We start from the raw sequence: 26,490 nt of genomic DNA, 5'->3' as shown, positions 1-26,490 counted from the left end.
GCAATCTGTAAATTATCCCCTGAACTTTAATGAACTGACATGAGATGACGATAAAACCTGTTCTGGTATTTTAAAGCTGTTTTCAGGTTCTTTCAGGTTTTGCTCTACTTCCTCTTAGACATTGATCAACCTGCTGCAGATTTGGGGTGAAGTCAGGACGAGGTGATTTGACCGGAGTGAAACTTAAATTGGTTATTGAAGAACTGGTCTTTGAGGAGAACATAGCTTCACAATGTCTAGAACAGCCATTCTCAACCTTTTTTTTGGCTATGATCCACCCGGAACGCTGCTCAGAATTTATAGGCCCTTCCCTGTGAAGTAGTCATGTTTTGGTTTCTTCTGTACTCCTCCCGACCGCATTAAAAAGAAACCCAAAAAATATTAATGTTACATGAGGTGAAAAGAAAACAAGGAATTTACTTAAAGGTGGGGAATGGCTGGTTTAGAATCCAATATCTGAATGGTTTATTTCAAGAATATTTGATGCAATTGTGGATACCTTAGTTAAGGTTTTACAGAGTTCCAGAAACAGGCTGTTTGGCCAACTGTGTACCTACCAATTTTTTGCTACTCTACACTAGTGACTGGAATAGAATTGTATCCTTTGTCTTGGCTGTTTGAGTGTCTTAAGTGTGCGCTAAACGTAGTGATTCCACCACCACACGTGGCAGGGCGTTCTCCTCATCTGATGATTTCAATAGATATGTAAAATCCCTTGGCTTTTATTTGGAAAAATCACAATGAGGTAATTTGATCTTCATAATCATACCTTTAAAAAAATAAACTAGTTTGTTGCTTATTCATCACCTGTTTGTGAAATCTTTATGAAATACAAATTGACTTCTGTATTGGTGAGCTGGAAATTGTAGCATTTTAGAGAGGCTAATTGTTTGTGAACTTTTATCCATTGTTAAATTTATCACAAATTGCCTAGTTGAGTGAGAAAGCTTCTTCTGTGAACAGACGAACAGGTTATCTTTAACATTCATCCAGCCACGTAAGGAGCACAATTTATAGAGTACAGAATGACAATAAAAAGGAAAATCAATTTGCATCAACCAAGGGCATCATTCCATTGATCTGGGCTTCATTCAAAAGCCTCATGGCTGCGGAGATGTAGCTGTCTTTAAGCATGTTGGTGCGTGCTTTCAGGGTCTTAAGTCCCATGGGTGGAGCTTGCATGACTGGTCTTTTTGTACACTGGTTGTCCTTCCTAGGCAGTGGGAAATGTAGATCCATGGAGGGGATGGAAGTTCGTTATGCTCTGAGCTGCCTTCACTGCATTCTGTTTCAGAATACTATCTGTCTTGTGCAGGGCAGCTTCCATGCCATGCTGTGAAGTGATTAGCAAGTATGTTTTTGATGGTACACCTGTTGCATTTGTTGCAAGACAAGGGGGACATGTCGATCTTCTAAGAATGTAGAGGTGTTAAGTAAGTATAAGGTACAAAATACAAGGTAGCAAAAATGCATTCCTCTGGCATCTTTTGTTTTCTTTCAGTTGATGAAACAATTCTGATATGCAGTCACTGTCACAGTGCAAACCATGTGATGACCAGATTTGTGCACAACAAGGTCCCATAAAAATTAATATGATAGGGATTGGATCATCTGTTTGTGAAATAAAGATTAGTCAGGGTACTAGGAATAATTGTCCTGTTCTCTGAAACAGCGGCATGCGGTAATCTATTTCGCGTTTGGAGAGCAGTGATTTGTAATTTCTGCTCGAGAAAATGATTTGATATCTTGTCCAAGGATCCAAAATCTGTGCTGTGTTTAGAAAATTTGTTTCTTTTGATATTTTTGTAAGACTGCCGTCTTCCATGTTTGTGAAATTGTTAACCACCTGGAAATTTATTTACTGGACCATTCTTTATTCGTCTAGAAATGATGAATGTTGACAAATCAGAGTTGTACAATTAAGCAGCAAAAAAAAAGACAGACCCTTTGTCCCATCACTTCCATTTATATCAATCACATTTTCAAGAACAGATCCATAGCCTTAAATGTTAGCAATTCAAATTGTTCATCAAGATAAGACTTAAAAGGTTGTGAGATTCTTTATCCCCACTAACCATGCAGGCTGTGTCCTCGATTCAAAGCACCCTTTAAGTGAAAATATTAAACGGATCCCCTATAAACCTCAAACCTTTACTTTAAACTCGTGCCCTCTAATTTTTTTTTGGCACCTTTGCTAAGGAGAAAAGTTTTATTTTGTGATTCATTTTATCCATGTCTATCATAATTTAGTACGCATCTATCAAGTTCCCACTCTGCTTCTGCTCCAATGAAAAAAAGCCTGGTCTCTCCTCAGAACTGAAGTACTCCATTCCAGGTCAATTTGCTCTGTATTCTCTCCAGTGCAATCAACTATAGTGCCAGGACCAGCACTGCACAGTACACCAACAGTGGCCTAACAAGTGCTTTAGAAAGTTGTACCACAACTTCCCTACCATTACATTTCTGTGCCTTAGCTAATGTCAGCAAATATCCTGTCTGCTATTGTGTATCTCTGCTATCACTGATAAGGATTCTTGGGCATATACCAAGGTCCTTTACTGAAGTACTCACTGGTGCCCTTCCAACATTTGTGTATGACCTCAACTTCCAAATGCGTCATCTCACATTTATCAGGATTAAATTCCATCTGCAATTGTTTTGGTCAGTTTCCTAGTTCATCAATATCATCCTGTAGGTTGATTACCCTCTTCACAATCAAGAAGATGACTCATTTCCACATCATTTACAGACATTTCCAGCTCATAGCATCCTGTAACTGGTTTACCTTCTTCACTGTCAAGGACACCACTTATTTCCCCATCATCTACAAAATCATTGATCAAATGAATAACTGACATCTCGGGCTAAAGTCCATCATGGTGGTTATGTATTTTTTACCTTTGCTATATAAAAGACACTGCCTGACCTGCTGAGTTTCTCCAACTTTGTGTTTTTACTTCAACCACGATGTCTACAGATTTTCATGTTTTACTCATAGATCAAATGTCCTACATTCATTTTAAAATCATTTATATAAACTGTGAAGATGCCAGCACCAATTTCTGTGGCACACCACAGGTCACAGGTATCCAGTCACAGAAACAATCTGTCTCAGATTGCCAAGCCACTTTGGATCCAGTTTGGACCTGTCTCCCATCTTGTTAGATAAGAGATACAGGAGTATAAGAGCCAGGTTAAGAAACAGCTTCTTCTCACGGGCAGTGAGAATGATGAATGACCAAAGGAACTACTCACATTAACCATCCAAGACTGTCATATTCACAAAACAATATTCATTTATTTATTTGTATATATGAATATTAGTCCGGATCATGTATCATTTGTCTGTATGTGTGTTATGTCTAGTTGTGTGTCTGTTTTGCACTGAGGACCGGAGAATGCTGTTTCTACTTGTGCAGTCAGATGACAATGAACTTGACTTGACATGAGCTTGTTAAAGACTATGCAGATTACATCAACTGCATTGTCCTCGTCTGCCCTCTTCACTCTCTTCTCCCCACCTCCTCTTATAATAGGAATCATTATTGCCAGAGAATTTGTGTCCATGTGTATGAACCATTCAGTGTTGCTTCCCAGGAAATAAATACAAACCTGAAATCTCAAGTTACAGTGGGTAAAATTGTGCTAAAAGATCTTTAGGTGGCTAAATAAATCAAAAAGCTCCAGCTTGAGTAGCCCAGTTTCAGTGAACATTGCAATCAAAGCAGAGTTCTAACAACAAAAATCACTGAGGTGTTGGGGGAGATTAAATTATTGAGGTGCATCTTGTACTTGAAAGTTGACCATTTTACTTGAAGCAACAAGCTTTTTTCTCAGCAGAGTAGTATTTAATCAATGGACCATTAAGCCGAAAGTTTTCTTTAAAATTAATCTTCTTGTAAATAGTTGATGCTATATTAAAGGTTTGGGGCAGAAATTATATTTTGTTTAGTAAGCTTTTAAAATACCCTGCATGGGGCCCCAGCTCTGCCTGCCTTCTTGTTGCTATGTGGAATAATCCATGCTACAGGCTTCCACTACATTGATGTCTACATTGGTACTGCCTCATGATGTCCTCAAATTCACTTGGTCCATTTCCAGCAACACACACTCCTTTCTCAGTCTCTGTCTCCATCTTGGGAGAAAAACTCTTGATGAACATTTTCTACAAACCCACCAACTCTCACAGTAACCTCAACTATACCTCTTCTCCTCACCCCCCACCCCCCAGCCCCCTTAAAGATTCTATTCCTTTCTCACAATTCCTCTATCTCCATCGCATCTGCTTGCAGGTGAAGTCTTCCATGTAAGATCATCCAAGATCTCCTCCTCCTTCAAACAATGCAACTTCCCCACCACTATTAAACTCAGCCCCCACCCTCACATCCTCCATTTTCTGCATGCCTGCCCTGGCTTTCTCCATCCCAGATGCAACAAGGATAAGGGCTTGCTTTATCTCCACCTATCAGCCCACCAATCTTCACATCCAATATGTCTTCCGCTATTCTGCCACCTACTACATGATCCCACCACCAGATACATCTTCACTTGTCCTCCCCTTTCCACCTTCCACAAGGACCGCTTCCTCCATAGCTTCCTTGTCCAATTATCCCTTCCCACCAATAACATCCTTGGTACCTACCCCTATGATCACAGTAACTGCTGACTTGACTGTCCTTGGTTACATGCACTGCCCAAACTGAGACTACCTGCAAATTAGAGGAACGACATCTCATATTCTGTTTGAACACCCTCCAACCAGACACCATTAACATTGATTTCTTCAGTTTCCATTAGGCCTTTTTCTTTCTTCCATCCCTTCCATTTATTTACTTCCCTCAGTCTTCTTTCCTCCAGCTCCCCTCCCCATGTCTCTCTGTTTCTCTGCCTGTCTCTTTGTCTATCTCTCTCTCTGTCTCTCTCTCTCTGTCTCTCTCTTTCTGTCTCTCTGTCTCTCTCTCTGTCTCTCTCTCTCTCTCTGTCTCTCTTTCTGTCTTTCTCTCTGTCTGTCTCTCTCTCTGTCTCTCTGTCTGTCTCTCTTTGTCTCTCTGTCTGTCTCTCTTTGTCTCTCTCTGTCACACTCTGACTCTCTCACTCTCTCTCACTCTCTCTCTCTCACTCTGTTTTGCTGTGTTTGTGTCTCTCTCTGTCTGTGTTCCTGTGTCCTTCCCTGTCTGTCTCTGACTCGCTGTCTATCTATCTGTCTCCCTTCTTCCAGATGTCCATTCATAAAGGTACCTCCCCCCCCCCCACCCCCAGCCAAACCAATCAATTCTCAGTTTTTATTCTCATGTCCTCCTGGCCTTTTGGCCTGTTCTCCTCTCCCTACCTTTTTGTTTAGGTGCCTGTCTTCTTTTCGTTCATACCTTGATGAAGTGCTTAGGCCCGTAACATTGGTTCTATATACATCTTTGCTTTAAATGGATTTTTGTCTGTTATATTTATGATAAAATTGAGCACATTGTTATGTGAGGCAACTACTCTGTTCAAATGTTCTTTTTGCCAGAGATCTGACATGTCAATAATGTTTTGCACATTCTTTTGTTTTCTTTCCATTGCAGCAATTTCAGATTTTTAATGATTGCATTGGCCTTTGCAATGCCTCTTGGTATATTAGCAGGCTGGTCAGGTGTACTCGACATAATCGTAACGCCACTCAAAGTGAGCCAGGTAAGGAATTGAGGTCTTCCTCATTTCTCTTTTCCAGCCATAGTTCAGAGATAATTCTCTGAAGTGATTTAATTGTACTCAATTCCTCTTCAGAGTGGATTGATCAGTGTTTAGTCCATTTTCCCCAGAGATTTTTCAAGAAATTTGCCACATGTAATCGTCTCAGGCCATCAGATCAGGGTTGTATAGGTTTGTTTCGTGTCGAGATCATTTAAGGTGGAATGCACTTGAGAAATGCTTCTTTAAAACAAAGATCTGATGCTTTGTGCTTGGGTTCCATTGGAGTTTTGATGGTCTATCAAGCAAGTAAAAGTCAAAAAGTTCTTGATGCTGGAAATCTGAATTAAGGACAAAATGCTGCAAATACGCCACAAGTCGGGCAACATCTGTGGAGTGAGAAGCAGAGTTAGAATGTCAGGTCATTGACCCATCATCAGAACTGCCAAGAGAGGAAACAAGATTGTATTAAGTTATGGAATGTGGAGAGATGAAGAAAATAAAGCATCCATGATCGGGTGGAGACTAAAGTTGACCGAATGAAAGAATACTTTCAGCAATCTCCAGTTAGTAAATATGAGTGATTAGAATGGTGAGGGGGAATCAGAAAGGCATGGCAGAAGTTGAGACTAGAACCCAGCAGTTGTTGAAAACCTGAAATAAAAGGGAACGTTGGAAATGCTCAGCAAATCAGGTAGCATTAGTACAAACGGGGGAAAAAAAATCACTGCAAATGTATTGACCAGATACAAATTTAATAGGGGTGATCCCAGTAGGCTAGGAACTGCACTTCCAAAATCTTGGGCAAATGACTCCCTGCACAAGAGGTAAACTAGTTCATTGTGCTCTTTAAGTTATGACTCAATACATAACATTTACTTATGTAAATTAGGATGTTAAGTTCAATATGCAGGACAAAAAGAACAACACTTTATTCACACTCATCCACCCCCTAAATATTAATTTCCTCTGTCATCAGCATGATGTGTCTACAATGTGTACCATCTACAAATGCAGAGGTATTACTTATCTGGGCTATGCTGGCTTTGCAGAATGCAGGACAAGGCATGAGGCAGATGGGAGCACTACCGCCCACCTGCATGTTCCTCTTCACACCTCATACCAAACTGACTTGGAAATAAACACTTTTGGAGGGGCTGGGGAGGGGGCGTAGCTTGATAGCATAGGGAGAAGACATGGAGAAACACCTCCCCCTGACAGAACTATGAAAAACCTGATTTTAAAGTTTTTAAATTTTTTCAGAATATATTGAAGATATTCCTGGAAGCAACTATGAGGAAAACAAAAGCACAAGCAGTTAAACAAAACGTCTTCTGAACAGCTGTCAAGTACAGAAGAACTTGGGCCTACTTTCGAAGTGGAGCCTCCAAAGTTGATTTTTCCTCACCCAAGACCGCAACGGCAGTCCCTTGGTAAGATCCATTTGACTCCGGTGCGACTTCATGCAGCATTGCAGAAAATGACTCTGGCATCGATGACCACCTCCTCTGGATCAGAAGGAGCAACTGCGCCTACGTGTTATATCGAGTGCGGCCTGGGCTGCAGGCAAACCCAACTTCTCTCAGCCCAGCGATCCTGGGTTGATGGTGGGGGATGTCGGGGGGGTCCTGAACCCGCAGTCGGCCTGAAATGCCTTCATCATCAACAGAGGAGGGAGAAGGTGACATTGAAGGGGGACTGGAAGAAGAAGAAATTTACCAAGGTATGGAGGAGGAAGAGACAAGGGTAGGCCCATATCTAAACAAGTTTTAACAAAGTTTAAATCTGACCCTCATTATTTCAGATCCACCATCACAAGTTGATATTATCGAAACAGATGGAAAATTTGGCAACTCAGATGGGTCAAGGTTTTTCATCTGTGAAGGAACAACTTGCAGATATAAAGGGGGAAATATCTTCTATTAAGTTGGATGTGGCAAAGTGTGTGAAAATGGTGGACAAGGTGCAAGATAAATTTAAGAAGATTGAAGAAGATTTTCATGACTGTAAGGAAGATGTGGAACAATGTAGTGAAAAGATGGGTCAGATGGAGGATTCATTCACTGGTTGGGAAGCGATTTATTGAAGGAAATTGATGCATTGGAGAATCAAAGTCGAAAGAATAATGTTAAAATTATTGGTCTTCCGGAAGATTTTGAAGGTCCGGATCTGGTTCATTTTTTTCAGAAGTGGATTCTTGAAGATTTGGGGAAAGAATATTTTCCGAATGGTTTGGAATTGGATAGAGCTCTTAGAGCTTAGAGTGATAAGAAGGAAACTTCTTCCAGGTCAAGCTCCACGTTCTATCCTGAGTAGATGTTTACGCTATCAGGATAGAGAATTGATCTTAAGAGTCGCTGTTCCGAATGCGAGAAGTAATCAAGGCCCTTTGGTAGTTAAAAATAATAGTATTTTTTATGCTGATTTGAGTCAAGCTGTTACTTAACGTCATAAAGAATCTAATTCTGCTAAAGCTGTTTTGTGGAAGAAAGGATATAAATTTGCTTTTTGATAACCTGTTGTACTTAGTTTTTTTATGGAGACTTTCAATCTCAGTTTCAGTGACGATGCTGAATCTCTTACATTTGCTAATTCTTTACCGGATTCTTTAACAGGTGAAAAATCAAGAAAGTTTTTCTAATGAATGTTTATGCTTCTAATATAGACGATGAGAAGTTTATGTTGGATTCTCTTCTTAATTTTTTTCATATTCTTGATTGTAATTATGGTAGGAGGCAATTTTAATTGTTGTCTGGATCCATTATTGGATAAATCTCCAAAATCAGTAGTTAGGACTACAATGGCTAAACAATTGATGGTGTTAATAAAAGATTTGAATTTAGTAGATATATGGAGAACGTTAAATCCTCGAGAGAAAGATTTTTTGTTTTATTCATTTCAACATGATTCTTATTTTAGAATAGATTTATTTTTGGTATCAGCACAATTACAAGGCCGGGTATTGAAGGCTAAATATAAAAGTAGGATTTTGTCTGATCATTCTTTGTTATTAATAACATGCACTGGTTCAGAGAACATTGATAATATTTATTGATGGAGATTTAATTCTTTGTTGATGAAAAATGTTGAATTTTGTAATTTAATAAGGCTTTTAAAGCTTTTAAAGAATATAAAGGTGGATAAGTCTCCGGGACCAGACGGGATCTTCCCCAGGACATTGAGAGAAGTGAAGGAGGAAATAGCAGAGGCTCTGGCGGTAATTTTTCAAATGTCATTAGATATGGGGATAGTGCCGGAGGATTGGCGCATTGCGCATGTGGTTCCGTTATTTAAAAAGGGTTCAAGGAGGAAGCCTGGCAACTATCGGCCTGTAAGTTTGACGTCTGTGGTAGGTAAATTAATGGAGAAAATTCTTAGAGATAGTACTTATAAACATCTGGATAGACAGGGTCTGATCAGGAGCACTCAACATGCATTTGTGGGAGGAAGGTCATGTTTGACCAATCTGATTGAATTTTTTGAAGAGGTGACTAGGAATGTGGATGAGGGTAGCGCAGTGGATGTTGTCTATATGGACTTCAGTAAGGCCTTCGATAAGGTACCACATGGAAGGTTAGTTAGGAAGGTGCAGTCTTTAGGTATAAATTTTGAGATAGTCAAATGGATTGAACATTGGCTGAAAGGGAGAGGTCAGAGAGTGGTAGTGGGTAATTGTCTGTCAGGTTGGAGGCCGGTGACCAGTGGTGTGCCTCAAGGATCTGTATTGGGCCCATTGTTGTTCGTTATATACATTAATGATCTAGATGATGGGGTGGTGAATTGGATTAGTAAATATGCAGACGATACTAAGATAGGTGGAATAGTGGATAATGAAGAAGGTTTTCAAGGATTGCAGAGGGATTTGGGCTGCTTAGAAAAGTGGGCTGAAAAATGGCAGATGGAATTTAATGCTGATAAGTGTGAGGTGCTTCATTTTGGTAAGAAGAATCAGAATAGGACATATGTGGTAAATGGGAGAGCATTGAGGAATACAGAAGAGCAGAAAGATTTAGGAGTGACGGTACATCGTTCCCTGAAGGTAGAAACTCACGTGAATAGGGTGGTGAAGAAGGCTTTTAGTATGCTGGCCTTTATCAATCATTGCATGGAATATAGGAGTTGGGAGGTGATGTTGAGATTGTATAAGACGTTGGTGCGGCCTAATTTGGAGTTCTGTGTGCAGTTCTGGTCGCCTAATTATAGGAAGGATATAAACAGAGTGGAGAGAGTGCAGAGAAGGTTTACCTGAATGTTGCCTGGGTTTAAGCATCTGGAGTATGGGGAGAGATTGGACAGATTGGGTCTTTATTCTTTGGAGCGTAGAAGGTTGAGAGGGGATTTGATAGAAGTATTTAAGATTATGAAAGGGATAGACAGAATGGATGTGGATAGACTATTTCCGTTAAGAGGAGGAAAGTTTAAAACAAGAGGACATGAGTTAAGAATTAAGGGGCAGAGGTTTAGAGGTAACATGAGGGGGAACTTCTTTACTCAGAGAGTGGTAGCTGTGTGGAATGATCTTCCGGGAGAAATAGTGGCGGCGGAGTCAATTGTATTATTTAAGAAAAGGTTGGACAGGTATATGGATGAGAGGAAGATGGAGGGTTATGGGCATTGTGCAGGGAGGTGGGATTAGAAAGGGGTGTTTGGTTCGGTGCGGACTAGAAGGGCCTAATGGCCTGTTTCCGTGCTGTAATTGTTATGTTATGTTATGTTAAGAGATCAAATACCGCTTTTTTTGAAAATAAATATGGATTTCAGTTGATGGTGAATTTGTTTTATGGGATGTTTTAAAAGCATATTTGAGGGGACAACTTATTAGTTTTACTGCTAAAAATTAAGAAACAACATGTAGCTGATGTAAGTAAATTGGAGATGGAGATTTTAGAAAACGATTTAAGGCAAAATTCCATGGAAATTAAGAAGATATGTTTAGGGAATATGAAGTTACGTTATAATTCGTTACAAACGTATAAATTTGAAAGTTACTACAGAGAACTAGACAAAGGTATTATGAATTAGAGGAAAGAGCTCAAAGTATTAGCTTGGCAGTTAAAAATGGAACAAGCTTCTAGAACAATAAATGCTATTAGACATGAATTAATGATTACATATAAACCTCAGGAAATTAATGATGTGTTTCAAAAATTTGATGAAAAATTGTTTACTTCTGAAGTAGTAGGGCGTGAAGTTAAAATTGATAATTTTAAAATCTGATTTGGATTTACGCTTTTTGAGTGATAAGGATATTAAGGATTTGGATGCTTCTTTTACTACTAAAGAAGTAATGGATGCACTTCGATCTATGCCAAATGGGAAATCTCCAAGGGATGATGGTTTTACTTTTGACTTCTATAAAGAATTTCAGGATTTATTAATTCCTTTAATGATGGATGTATTGAAACAGGCGACAGAGGTTCATTCTTTTCCGGATTCTTTTTCTCAAGCAATTATTATAGCTATTCTTAAGAAAAATAGGGATCCATTGAAAGCAGGGTCTTATAAATCAATTTTATTATCAAATGTTGATTTATAAAGTTGTGGCAAAGATTCTAGCTAATAAGTTGGCTAAATATTTACCAGATTTAATTCATTTAGATCAGACGGGTTTTATTAAAAATCGTTATTTGACAGATAATATTGGGAAGTTGATTTCTTTAATTTTTTCTTGAGAGGGATCCAACCTACCAATGGTTATTTCGTTGGATGCAGAAAAGGCTTTTGATAGAGTAGAGTGGAGTTTTTTTTATTTAAAGTTTTGGAGAAATTTAAATTTGGCCCCTTTTTTTTTACTGGTTGAATTAAGGTTTTATATAGAAGTCCTATTGTTAGAGTTGTAACAAATGAACAGTTATCTTTAACTTTTATGTTGACTAGACCGACTAGACAAGGTTGCTCTATGTTACCAGCTCTATTTGCATTAGCTATTGAACCTTTAGCTCAGATGATTAAACAAAATAGTAATATTAAAGGTATTAAGGTGAAACTTGATGAATTTAAAATTACTTTGTTTGAGATGATGTTTTGATATATTTAACAGAATCTCAGAATTCTTTGAGGAATTTACATGGTAGATTGCAACAGTATAGTGATATATCAGATTATAAAATTAATTGGGAAAAGAGTAAGATTATGCCTTTAGTTGAAATTAATTATTCTTCATGTAGGCATATTGTGAAATTTAAATAGTCAGATCAGATTAAGTCTTTAGATGTTAAGATAGATTGTAATTATAGTCATTTATATGAATTAAATTATTTGCCCTTATTGGCTAATTCAGTATTTTTTTTCAGTCATTTCCTTATAAGATTCCTCAAAAATATTTTAAGGATTTAAATGCCTTGGTGAGGAATTTTTTTTATGGAAGGATAAAATGGTAAGAGTATCATTACAAAATTTGACTTGGAAATATGAATTAGGAGGTTTGCAACTTCCTAATTTTCAAAATTATGATGAATCAGCACAATTGAAATTTGTTAATAGAATGTTTGAAATAGATAAACCTTTGATATTGGGTAATATTGAATAATCTTTAATTGGTGAGAAGAAGATGGATCAGTTTATTTAGATGGAATCCTAAATTATTGAGTAATTATAATTGACCTGTTTTGAAATACTTAATGGATTTATGGTATAAAAAATTAAGCCATAGGTACTCAACGTAAGATTTCAGGTCAAACTCCATTGTTTCAAAATAAGATTTATCCCTTTTATACTTAATAATCAACTTTTGAAGTTATGGGATCAAAAGTGTATTAAATTGGTGCAAGATTGTTATGAAACAGGATATTTTATTTTTCAAAGAATGAAAGAGAAATATATATCTTCAAATACTCTTTTTCTTAATATCAAATTAAAACTTTATTGTTGGATAATTTTGGACATGCTTTACGGTTACCTAGACGATCTAAGTTTGAAATTTTACTTACTGAGGGTGGTAAGAAGGAATTTATATCCAAGATGTATGCTTTATTACAGAATAAAATCTAGATTGAAATGGGAGAAAGAGTTCGATATACTTATTTCTCAGGATGATTAGATGAATTTATATAGGGATATTATGACTAAAATTGTAAATGTAAAGTATCAATTAGTTCATTATAATCATATTGATCAATTATATTTAACTCCGGAAAAATTAAGGAAATATAATTTTATTTCTTCAGATTTATGTTTTAAGTGTCATAAGGATGTAGATTCTTTTTTACATACTACTTGGCCATGTTAAACAATGAAACCTTTTTGGAATAAACTTACAGAATTTTTAGAAGTTATTTTGAAAGTGAAATTTTCATTAGATCTTTTAGTATTTTTGTTGGGCAATATTAAGAGGATTAGTTTAGAATTAAAATTAAATAGATTTCAAATCACTTTTTTGAGATTGGCATTAGCTGTGGCTAGAAAATCTTTGGCAATTACTTGGAAAAATGAGACTGATTTGAGTATTCAGAGATGGCATATGGAGGTCTTGTTTTTCATTGGAAAAGATAACATATAATTTACGTGATAATTATCTTTTTTATTGTAAAACTTGGAGCACATATTTGAATTATATGGGGTTGAATTACTAAATCTCATTGCCGCACAGTAGTGGTGTTGATCCAAACCATGGCAATTAACATGAATTTTGATGTTATGTGATCACCTTTTTTCTTTGGGGTAAGTTAGAGAGGGGTGGGTGGGTAGTTAGGGAAGGGGTGGGGGTTGTAGGGGATTAGTTTTAAAATATTAGGTATGTATTTTGTGCAATTTTGAAAGTTTTATTCATTAATTGTATGTTTAACATGTGCAATCATGACTCAATAGATAAAATTTTCCAAAAAAAACCACTCCTTCATTGTATGTCGGTCTGATTCATGGATCCCTTTATTGAATAGCACTGTGGAAGCACCTTCAATAATTCAAGAAGTCTGCTCATTACCAGTTCCTCCAAGGCAATTAAAGAACTGCCTTTCAGATTAAAAGTTAAACTTGAGCTCCTCGCTACTACCTTGGATAGACAGAAAGGAACACATGATGCTGTTTCAGAGAAGCACAAGATGTTTATCTCTGCCCTGAGAAAAAACACACAAATGCTGGAGAAACTCAGCATATATGTAGCAAAGGTGAAGATACATTACCAACATTCACCTTTGCTACATAGAGGCACTGTTTGACCTGTTGAGTTTCTCCAGCATTTGTGTGTTTTTTCACAACCACAGTGCCAACAGAATCCTGTGGTTTTACCCCATATCTCTGTCCTGAATTATTTTCATCCCTCAGGCAAGATCATGGAGAAAGATTATCTAGTTGTTATCACAAAGCTGGTTGTGGGACTATGCTGTATACAATTTTCTGCTGCATTATCAGTGGCTGCTCTTAAATGCCTCATGTCTGAAGTACTTTATGGATATAAGGTGTATGGAAGGAGCTTTATTAGCGATTGTCTATTAAATTACTTTGCTCTGCTTTTTAGGTTGATGCTGGTTGGATTGGGTTTTGGTCAGTGGTTGGTGGCTGCTTTGTTGGAATACTGGTCGCAAGGTCAGTCCTCTACATTTATTTTTTTTAATATATATGGAATATTTAATTCTTAGTTTTATTCACAGGTAATATCTTCAATTAATCCTTGCCTATGAAGGCAAACTCCAGCTCCAAAATAAAGTCTAACCATTGCTCCTTCAATGGAATTCATTGATATTCCCATTATTGAATACTCTATCAGCATATTTGGAGCTGAGGAATTATCACCATTGACTAAATTAGGCTCACCGTGTAATTAAATTTTGTAGCTTCCAGGACAGGTCATCACTGGGAAAGGAATCCTGTGGCAGATGACTCCTTGGTCCTTCTATGGTCTAGAACACACATGTCAAACTTTGGCCCGCTGGCCAAATTTGGCCCACGATATAATTATATTTGGCCCGCAAGATCATTTCAAAAATGTATTAGAGGTGGCCCGCTGGCCGCCGCGCCAGTATAGCGCATGCACAGCTAATACTATAAATCCCAGAATGCATTGGCGTCAGCCCGCTAATCGCCCCCACCTCCTCTGTTTATGTTACAGGGTCTCACCGTGGACTCTGGTTTTGGGGCCTGGCTGGTGTCTGGGGAAGCCAAGGCCGCTTCCCAGCGCCCGGAACCGGAGGCCTCGGGCCTGACCTCGCCAGTCCGTTGCCCACTCCCCCTCCCTGCCGCAGGCTGACCCGCGACTCACGGTGACGGGGCCGCTGATCCGCCGAGATGCCGCCCTGCAGCGAGAGCCGATGCCCCCGCACTGTTGTGTCCCCCCGCCCGCCCCCCCACCGCAGCGCGGCCTGGCCGGTGTCAGGGGAAGCCAAGGCCGCTTCCCAGCGCCCGGAACTGGAGGCCTCGGGCCTGACCTCGCCAGGACCGTTGCCCACTCCCCCTCCCTGCCGCAGGCCGACCCGCGACTCACGGTGACGGGGCCGCTGATCCGCCGAGATGCCGCCCTGCAGTGAGAGCCGATGCCCCCGCACTGTCGTGTCCCCCCGCCCGCCCCCCTCACCGCAGCGCGGCCTGGCCGGTGTCAGGGGAAGCCAAGGCCGCTTCCCAGCGCCCGGAACTGGAGGCCTCGGGCCTGACCTCGCCAGGACCGTTGCCCACTCCCCCTCCCTGCCGCAGGCCGACCCGCGACTCACGGTGACGGGGCCGCTGATCCGCCGAGATGCCCCCGCACTGTCGTGTCCCCCAGCCCGCCCCCCCACCGCAGCGCGGCCTGGCCGGTGTCAGGGGAAGCCAAGGCCGCTTCCCAGCGCCCGGAACCGGAGGCCTCGGGCCTGACCTCGCCAGGACCGTTGCCCACTCCCCCTCCCTGCCGCAGGCCGACCCGCGACTCACGGTGACGGGGCCGCTGATCCGCCGAGATGCCGCCCTGCAGCGAGAGCCGATGCCCCCGCACTGTCATTGTCCAACCCGATCGCCCGCAAACCCCGCCCTCCCGCACACAGGCCTGAGTAAGTATTATGAACTTTAATCTCAGGATAAAACGATCTTCCAATAGTTTCATGTCACAGTGATAAATATATTCCTGGTTAAAAATGGTCCTGCACCTGGATACAAGCTCATTAGGCATAAAACTTGAAAAGTGTGTAAATCAAAGGATACCTGTACCAATGGAAAAAGGGCATGGCAAATAACCCTGCTAGAGTTCATGCCCACAATCAGTCACCCATTTGATTGTTTCAGGAATCATGTTATTCTCCCACATTCTCAATAGCCCTCAGATTTTACTATTCGACAGCACACTAGCAACATTTGACAAATCCTCTATAGAGAAATATTATTTATTGAATATTTTATTTCTCATTTGTTAATGCTTCTGGAAAGAGTTTATCCAAAACTATTATTAAACATTTATTTTAATAAGAAAAAGTTTAACATTACATATGTTGAAAGAAGAGAAAACATGCAGATGTTGTTGAAAATTTTCAATAAATATTTAGTTCGGCCCTCGACTTAGTCCAAGTTTTTAATTTTGGCCCTCCGTGAATTTGAGTTTGACACCCCTGGTCTAGAAGATACAATTAATGGGTGTGGTGGCATCCTCCTTGCTTTCCTGGATGAGTACGCATTGAAAACACTCAAGACAATAACATCAACAAAAAGTAGCTCACTTGATTGTTACTGCATATATCACTGTCACTTAGTATGTCGTTGCTCTCTAGCTGTAGTTTGTATTGCCTACAAAGTGCACCACCACCTTCTCAAGGGCAAACAATGAATGAGAAATAAATATTGCAAATTTGTGAGTGGGGTACCAAATATATTCTGTCCTTGCTGGCTGCACATCAATATCAGCTAGATAAACAAGAGTGGCTGCAGATGTAAGAAAACTGAAGGAAAATACAAAATGCTGGTGCAACCTTTTGGTTGAAATGTTTGTCTGTTTCCTTCTATAAATGTTGCCTGACTGGCAGAGCTACTTTAGCAATTTTTGTGTAATTGAATTTAGAAATACAGCATGGTAACAGGCCCTTCTTGCCCATGAATCCATGCCATCCAAATACCCCAATTATCTACAACCCCTATATGTTTTGAAGGGTGGGAGGAAACCAGAGCACTTGGAGAAAACCCATGAAGAGGAGAATGTACAAACTCCTTACAGACAGCATCATCCAAATACCCCAATTATCTACAACCCCTATATATTTTGAAGGGTGGGAGGAAACCAGAGCACTTGGAGAAAACCCATGAAGAGGAGAATGTACAAACTCCTTACAGACAGCATCATCCAAATACCCCAATTATCTACAACCCCTATATATTTTGAAGGGTGGGAGGAAACCAGAGCACTTGGAGAAAACCCATGAAGAGGAGAATGTACAAACTCCTTACAGGCAGCGCAGGATTCAAACCTGGGTTGCAGGCACGATGATAGCATTGTGCTAACCTAACTGTGCTGCCCACAAACTTCTGCTGTGCTTTTGCATGTGTAGAAAGGGTTGTCATTCAAGAGCAACTGGAGCAGCCAAGACAAATTTGTTCACTGAAAGAAATACATGCTAGCTGTGATTTTAACCAACATCTCCCCAATAGTCTGAGTCTTGGTGCATATTGGAGATGAGCAAGACTGCATCACTGCACCATTACCTTTCTCTAATATTCTCACTGCATTGCTGCAGCTCACCGACAAAAAGCTGGAGATGAGCCAATTTTTAGGGGAAACAAGTAACAATTTAACCTACTCTGCCTCCACTTCAGACCAATGTTCAGTCATTGTGTTGTAGTACACTGTTTGTGGTTGTGTATGATTCCGAGGCCAAATTTCAAGTCATTGTTGATTTGTTCACCGAAGTATGTGATGGAAGACTATGACACTTAACATCTGCAAAACAAAGTTCTCCACTGATATGCTATGTAATTCTGCCCTCTGACCATGAAGTTCCTGACAAGATCTTGGAAAACACTAATCACTTTCCTTATCCCAGGAGTTGTCTGTCATTCAAGATAGACATCAATAATGAAATTCACCATGCCTGTACTTTTGGCTAGTAAAGAAGAGTATGTAGATTGAGAACTCAAACCTACCACAAAATTATTTGTCTCCTGGCCATCAGATATCCTTGCCCTTCTGTATGCTTCAGAGACATGAACTATCAACAACGGACACCTTGGAGCAGTATCACCTACACTGTCTGCACAAAACCCTCCATTTCATTGGAGATATGCAAATCAAAGAATTACCTGCACTGAGGCCCCAGTGCAAGTGGACTCGCTCATTGCCTTCGGACTCCCAGCTCTGTCATGGCAAAAGGGAGCTGGACAGAGGTAAAAGATCCAAGGATATTCTCAAAAGCTTGCTTGAAAAATCATAATATGCTTATCAGCATCTCTAACTTTTGAGTGCTGAATAAGTTTAGTTATTGAGGTTAATAGGTTTCTGGATATTAAAGAAATCAAGAACTTGGAGACTGCAAGAAAATTAAACCCAGAAAATCATAAAAAATTCATGCATATAAACGTCAGCTTGATGGATGTCAGAGTAAGTTCCTATGGTCAAATAAACTGCTGCTGCACTTGTGTAACATTTAGGAATACATGACTCATGGAAGGAGAAGCATCCTAGCTGCTACTAAAAACTTCAAGCTTTTTTTTTGTAAGCAAATTAAATTTCACTTTCTCTACCAATGATAAGAGTATGAGAGTCCCACAACTGGAATGGGAGCAGATCACCCTCAGTACTGTGGAACTTCCTAAAGAAAGGAATGTCACCCACAGGCTCCACAGAAAACTGACGTTGAAGATCTTCTCAGTCATTTTCGCAAGATCAAATTGTGATTTTTTTTTTGTTCTAAATGAAATCAGTTTGGCTTTTCTTGCTCCCATTAGATCATTAGATTTGAAGTTCATGCATCCACAAGCTCATTTATTGTCTTCAGGCAGTTTCAAGGGTCACTGCTGAGGTCTGAGGAGAAAAAGACTAATTTACTTACCACTTTTATCTGGAGATTTTGAAGGGTTACCACATTTTTCTTCCATCTACGAGTGACTGTGTAAGGTTCCTCAGTAGTTTGGGCATATTTAAAGGATTTTTCTGAAACAACACATCTTCACGTGGAAACCAGCAAATTAAGCATAGTTACTTCTGACCTTTACTGATCCTGTAAATTTTAATAGCACATCCAAAAATACTGTCAGCCTTCATTTTCAAAGCATACAATAATCTTTTTGTGAGCATCAAGCTTTCCTTGACTGTCCCATGAGCAAGAATATCCTTTGTGAGGTAAATGGAATTCTACAGCTCAAATTTCCTGTTGGTTCAACCTTATTGGATAAAATGTCTTGTGTTACATTTTGCAATTGCAAAACTCCTTATGACACCAAGGTCGAAATGAGTGTTTTTCTTGGTTTGTTCAGTAAAATATGATTTTCTGGAATAATAACATGGGCGTTTGGGTAAGTGATTTATTGTTAATGCAACAGACATAGAGAAAGCAATTATAAGAATAAAACAAACATGAATTAGCTGGAAGATCACAAAAAGTACTTGCTTGGCAATTAACAAGAGCAAATTTTGAGAACAATTAATGCAATTAAAAAGAATACTAATGTTATTACTTATAAGCCTAAAGAAATTAATTAATTCTTTAAGAATTTTTATTTGAAATTGTATAAGCTCGGAATCCTTAAAAGACTAAAATGAAATAGATATTTATCACAGATAATTTTGCCTAGATTAGGTTTGGAAGAGCAAATAAAATTAAGTGCTCCCTTTACTCAGTTAAAGGTGAGGGAGGCCATGAGTTCATTACAGAATAAATCTCTAGGAGAGGATGGATTCCTGCCTGAATTTTTAAAAGAATTTAAATATTTATTAATTCGTACATTTATGGAAATATTAGAGCAGGCTTCAGAAACCCATACTCTCCCAGAATATTTTCAACGGCAATAATTACAGTGATACTTTAAAAAAAAGCCTTCAATTCATAGACCCATTTCATTATTAAATATGTAGATTATAAGATGGTTGCAAAAATTTTGGCAAATAAAATGATGAAATTGTTACCTAAATTAATAAATTTGGATCAGACAGGTTTTATAAAAAACACAGTCAGCTGAAAATATGGACAGATTATTTGGTATAATCCATTTATCATAAAAAAAGATGAGATTTGATTTTTGCAGTGGCTCTAGATGCAGAAAAAAGCACTTGATAGACTAGAGTGGAGCTATTTGTTTCAAGGTGTTAGATAAAGTTGGATTTGGATTGACCTTTGCCAACTGGATTAAGGCATTTTATAATAATCCTAAAGCTTCTTCTTTGTTCTTTCTTTCTTTGGCTTGGCTTCGTGGACGAAGATTTATGGAGGGGTATGTCCACGTCTGCTGCAGGCTCGTTGGTGACTGACAAGTCCGATGCGGGACAGGCAGGCACGGTTGCAAGGCTAAAGTAGTGACTAAAGACAAGTATCTGCCTTGTTTCATTTGGTGAAGTCTAGTAGACAAGGATGTCCCTTATCTACAGCTTTGTTTATTTTAGCTGTAGAACCACTTGCAGAAGTAATTTGGAAATTAAGAGATTTAGGATTGGTCAAGAAGAGCATAAAATTAGTTTATTTGCAGATGATATTTTAATATATTTGACTGAACCTGAGCGTATGCATTGACACTTGGAAGTATGATGTGGTTGCAATTAGTGAAACATGGTTGCAGGAAGGATGTGATTGGCAACTAACTATCTCTGGATTTTGTTGCTTTAGGTGTGATAGAATTGGAGGGACAAGATGGGGTGGTGTGGCATTGCTTGTCAGAAAATATTACAGCGGTGCTTAGGCAGGATAGATTAGAGGCCTCATCTAGGGAGGCTATTTGGGTGGAATTGAGGAATGGGAAAGGGGTAGTTACACTTATAGGGGTTTATTATAGACCACCTAATGGGGAACGAGAACTAGAGGAGCAAATTTGTAGGGAGATAGCAGATATTTGTAATAAGCACAGGGTTGTGATTATGGGAGATTTTAATTTTCCAAATATAGATTGGGAAACCCATTCTGTGAAAGGGCCGGATGGGTGGGAGTTTGTCAAATGTGTGCAGGATAGTGATGTCACTCTCCTGCTGGCTGGCCTCTACACGGAAATGGAGGGCTTCTTGTCCCGCACGTTGTGCTAGGCACGGGCCCCTTCTCGGCAGGGAAGGGGAGCCTGTGCCATCTTGGACCGGCTGCGTGTTGCAGCGATTCGGTCCATTTATTCACGCGGTCACTACAACGTTGTGCTTTCTATACCTCTAGAACCGTGAGAATCTCACGGTATTAATGAATTCTGTTTAAGTATGTGTGTTAGATGGCATCCCTCTGTGCAATCCTGAATGTTTATTTCTTTTTTCTTTTATTTTTTATAATTATATTATATCTTTTATACTAACTGTTTTGGTGGGGGGGGGCAAGGCTTTGAGGGGATATATACCATCATGTATGTAGTTTTTAGTTTGTTTTCCTTTTGCAATTTGTATTATTATATTAATTTTTGACAACTTCATGTATGGAGTAAATTTTAAATAAAATTTTAAAAAAAATACATGAATGGAAGATACAGTAAAACTCCTAGTATCCGGCACCAATGGGGATTGGCAGGTGCTGGATAAGTGAATTTTCCGGTCACTTAAGATTGCATGTTACATGATTGGTGAACTAACCGCTAGGGGGCACCAATATTAAACTTTAGTGTTTTTGCCTCCATTTTTTTGTCAGTTGCTTGAGGCTGCTTGAATTCTGCCTAACGAGGATTTTAGTCTTTTTTGCTTCATTATACTGGATCATCAGCTAAAGACTGTTTCCTTAAATCCTCATGATCGGTGGATCAAGGTGATCTTGTCCCTCTTTCATAACATTTAAGATTCTTTTATTGTCGTGTAACAAAACAGATGTAATATTACACAAAACTGCATTCAGTCTGCCATAAGATTTGTCATCAACAGATAGTGTCCTGTTCCCCTTAGTCAGAGAAAGAGAAGCAGAAGAGAGTCCCTTTACGATTCCATGACAGGATAATAAAAGAAATGTTTCCCTCACCACTGTTCCCAATTATCTCTCTTGTTATTAGCGCCCAGGTTGAGAGTAATTTCAATTTCTTATTGGCACAATCTCTTCGCAAACATTGCTCTGGCCACTTTGTAACAAGTATGCTAGGCTAGCCCATATCAGCTGTTATTACCTCTGCACATTGTTCTGCTCTCGAAAGACTCTCCTGTATATTACGCATTGTGCCTGTTGCACATGATTAAAAAGAATGAATATATAAATATAGCAATACACCTGGCATCAGGCACTTATGGGGATGCTGGATAAATGAATTTGCTGGTTATTTGAGATTACATGTTGCATAATTGGCGCACTCACCACTTCTATTTATTTTTCTCTTTTGTTTTGCCAGCTTCTTGAGGCTGCCGGTTGTTTGAATTCTAGATATCAGAGATTTTACTGTGTATGAATTAGGAGGAGGTGTCTGGTCAGCCTTGAATGCTCTGCCGTTTAATAAGATTGTGTTTGCTTGCAACCTCATCTCCATGTTCTCTCTTGGCACTCGTGTATTTTCAGATAATCAGTACTATTGTATAATGATCAACTGAAGAACTGTATCTCCCACATACATCAGAACCAGGCAGTATCTTTCTTCTGCTGGTAACGTTTGGTGAGGTGGCATTGCTTTTCCTCCCATCTTGTCCTCTTGTGGTCATACTGACTCAAGTTCATGCTTAATACTAGTAAGCTACAGACAAAGCGCAGGAACTAGAGGGATCAAGTGTTGGTTTAGCATGTGCTGCTAGACTACCCAAGGAAAAAGATGGTGACAATAGGGAATGAAACTTGAACATGATTTATGTCTCTGTTAACAACTTGTGAAGTGGGAAGAATTTGTTAATGTCAAAGCCAGGATATAGTTTTCAAATTCTAGTAATTTTCCATTCGACAGAATTGATTTTGTATCTTTTTCAATGTGTATATTTGAATTGCTTTCCCCTTAATGGGATAAGCATATTTATACATTTATAGTACGGTCTTAATTCTTGACAGGTCTCAATTAATGTTGATGTGAAATTTACCATTGAAATATTTCCTACCCAGGCATCATATATTCAATTCAATTTGTTTCTTAATCTTACTTTGCTGCCATACTTAGATTGAATAATTTGTTGTTCAAATATGCTATAATAGTACAGTATTTTCCTTTTCAAATGGTACTCCAGGTGGGGGCTCTTTTTGAAGATGAGTGATGGTTATCTTGCCTCTTGTTGCATATGGGATCAATCTTCCACTCTCTGCAGTATCTCTGAAGCAGTTATTTGATGTGGTTGCTAAAATTAAACATAGTCTAACACGTGAAACCTTATCATAAGTACAGTACAGTTAACTTGTATTCTTTTATCAATTTAGTTTTATAATTCATACTTCAAGAGCTCAAATATATTGTTGCTTTTAATCTCTATCTGTATCATTTCCTATAGTTCTCTACAAATTCCTGCATTAAAGCTTTGCCTTGAATCAAGAATTAAACCTGCTGTTCAGGACACCAAATGCTTTTTTTTCATCCATGTTGATCTCCTTCAAGCAGTCTGCACCATTTGACATCCTATTAATAACTTGCATTCAGCTCAGTGGATTTCCATATCTTAATCTCATCGCCTTGCTATTTCTCACTGCTAGCTTGAATGCAATCAAGCTTCTCATCTGAATTTTTAGTCAATTTTTCCAATTCCATTACCGCAGAATTACCGGTTGATTTATTGCCCCTTTATTCAAATGGTTTTTGAATATTTTGTCTAATTTATAATATTGTTTTCCTATTGTAATAGTAGAGATGTATTCTAATTCTGTTGCAGCTATGCAGTTTCTCAGCATGCAAAAGAATCCATGCTTGCTTTGGTATTTTTATGCACAAATATCTGAACTGGGAGTATTCTGCCCAATTTCCCACTGTTTTGCTTACTCCTCATTCACAAAAGTAGATTTCTCTCCTGGGGCTTGTGTACTATAAAATGATTGTTGGTATTCAACCAAAGTCTGAAGCTAAGCAGGTTTCCTTTTATTGTTGGGCTCTGATACAGACTCAGTACTGGTAAAAATCTGATGTTAACACTAAAAAGATATCAAAATTATTCTCTTCTGACTCTAATTCTCTCAAAATAATATTAAAAAGCAGCTGAATATATATTTGAGGAGAAAATGCAGGGCTTTGAGAAAGTAATAATTGAATACTTCACAGTTCTCTAGGGTGTGATCCTTTTATGGTATAGGCCCCTCTAGAAAGAGGATATTTTCAGGAACTATGGTTGCAGTGCCAGACCTGATGAATCATGGATCACTCAAGCACTTGAAGCTTGTTTGTTTTGGAAAATCATGGAGATTTTTCTATTTTGCTCTTGAATTGTTTACTCGTTCTTTTTTTAAACATTTCCCAGAAGAGTTCCAGAAGCAAAATACTTCTGTTGCTTGAAGTCTTGATATAAAAAGGAAAATGGTGGGGGGTGGAGAGCAAGTGGTGTGCTGGTTTAAAAAATAATCTCAGTAGGCCAAGCACTTGTAGGGGGTTGGGAAATAAAAGTTAATATTCCAGGAAAGTTATCTACTGACTTTAAAGTAGTGGATTAGCATGAAGAGGTTGAGGTGTCAACTGACTGAGATATACGGAAAGCTTTTATTTAACCCTCCCAGATGCAACACTTGAACCATTTTACTGGATTTGAAGTGGAAACATTTGCAGGGCCATGGGAAAGGGCAAGGAAGTGGGAGTAATCAAATAGCTCTTTTGGAGAACTGACACTGGTATGATGGGCGGAATATTTTAATATACTATATATAATTTTATTATAGTATTTTATAAACACTGCAAAGGTGTTAACCTAATAAAGAATTAATAATCTGGCTGCTTTATGTTTAGAAATAGTTTTGTTAAATGATTTAAAAGGTGTTAATGCTATACAGTAGGATTTTGAATTTTTTCAATAGATGAAGAGGGGTCAAGTCTAAATAATATCTTGTACTTGCATAAATTTGTGAAAATGATGTTACTTCTGAGCCAGTCATGGAATCGTACAGCACAGAAATATGCCCTTCAGCCCACCTTAATTTTATTCACCACACTACCATAAACTCCCCTTGGATTCTGCCACTTTCCTACACACTGGGGGCATTTTAGAGCAGCAGATTAAATCTACTTACCCACATATCTTGCCCCTAAGAGATGAAAGTGGAGCATGTGAGGGGAAACCCAGCTGATCACGGCAAATGTGCAGATTCCCAAGTTTATTTGTCATGTTATATCTCGAATAGTGAGAACTGTTCTTCTGTGAGCAGGCTATAACCTGCCAACTCCAACATTCATACAGAGATACAAAGCACAGTTAAAAGAGTACAAAATTACAGTGAGAAAGATCATTGAATACAAAGCAAGGGCATCATGAGAATAATTATTGTGACTATCACCCAATAGCACTAACTCCTACGTTGATGAAATGCTTTGAGAGGCTGGTCATGGCTACAATTAACATGCACCCAAGTAAAGATCAGGACCCACTAAAATTCATGTCACAATTGCTCCACAGCAGATGCAATATTGCTGGCTTTTCACTCAGCTCTACATTACCTTGAAAACAGCAATTCATTCATATGGCTGCTCTTCATCAACTACAGCTCAACTTTCAATACCATTATTCCCTCAGCGCTGGTCAAGAATCTACAAGCTCTGGGCCTCTGTGCCCTTTCCCACCCAACCCCCCCCCCCCCCCCCCTGCCCCGCAACTGCATCCAGTCAATATGAATAGAAACAATTTCTCACTGACTATCAACACAAGTACACCCCAAGGATGCGTGCCTAGCCCACTGCTCTACTCATTATGCACTCATGACTGTGTGGCCAGGCACAATTCCAGTGCTATCTACAAACTTGGCAATGACATCACAGTTGTCAGCAGAATCATAAATGGCAATGAGGAAGCATTCAGGAGGGAGATAGATCAGCTCTTTGAGTGGTGTCACACCAACAACCTTGTGCTCAATGTTAGCAAAACCAAGGAGATTGTGGACATCAGGAGGAAGTCTGAGGAAGTTGACCCAGTCCTCATCAAGGGCTCAGTAGTGGAGAGGGTCAAGAACTTCCTGGGTGTCAAAAATCTCCGTGCTCACTCACGATGCAATCACGAAGAAGGTAGCCAAGGGCTATACTTTGTGAGGTTTTTGAGAATATTTGATATATCACCAAAGCCTCTCAAACTTCTACAGGTGCATTCTTGATGGTTGCATCACTGCCTGGGGTATGGAGGCACCAAATCTCAGGACAAGAATAAACTCCAGAGGGTCGTTAACTCGACCTGTGACATCACAGGCATTAGACTTCACTCCATCGAGGATAACTACATGGGGTCGTTTCTTTAAAAAAAAAGTAGCCTCTCTCCTCAAAGACGCCCACCACTCAGGCTATACCCTCTTCACTCTGCTACCGTGGGGGGAAAAGGTACAGGAGCCTAAAGACGAGCACAAAGACAGCTTCTTCAACTACTGCCATCAGATTCCTGAATAATCAATGATCCCAAGATACTGCCATGACGCTGCCGCAAAACAACAAATTTTGTGTCTTGTTCATGACAGTAAATTCTGATTTATTCAGGAGCCTGATGGGTGCAGGGAAGAAATAGTCTTTAAGCCAGTTGGTGGTATGATTGAACTTTCTAATGGGTCCATCAATATGTTACCTGCCTTTCCTGGGCATGTTGTTCTGAACTGCATTTACCACCTTCTGCATTTTCTCCTAATCTTGAGCAGAGCAACCCCTATACTACACTGTTTCTATTTCCCACAAGTACACCTTCTATAGGAGATGGGGGGG

The 26,490-nt window shown here is 39.2% G+C and overlaps 1 protein-coding gene across 7 annotated transcripts in view; it reads left to right on the top strand.

The window, feature by feature from the left end:
• The window catches only part of slc49a4 (solute carrier family 49 member 4), a 182,147-nt gene that overhangs the window by 52,318 nt on the left and 103,339 nt on the right, over positions 1 to 26,490 (top strand). For all 7 annotated transcript variants that reach the window (XM_069934797.1, XM_069934801.1, XM_069934799.1 and 4 more), the window contains exons 5-6: positions 5,562 to 5,670; positions 14,123 to 14,190. In XM_069934797.1, coding sequence (XP_069790898.1) covers positions 5,562 to 5,670; positions 14,123 to 14,190 — 177 coding nt within the window. The remainder of the gene's footprint in view (positions 1 to 5,561; positions 5,671 to 14,122; positions 14,191 to 26,490) is intronic.

This window comes from Narcine bancroftii, chromosome 4 (assembly GCF_036971445.1).
Source record: "Narcine bancroftii isolate sNarBan1 chromosome 4, sNarBan1.hap1, whole genome shotgun sequence".
Lineage (NCBI taxonomy): Eukaryota > Metazoa > Chordata > Chondrichthyes > Torpediniformes > Narcinidae > Narcine > Narcine bancroftii.
Note: the sequence above shows the minus strand (reverse complement) of the source record. Positions and strands in the feature narration are given on the sequence as shown.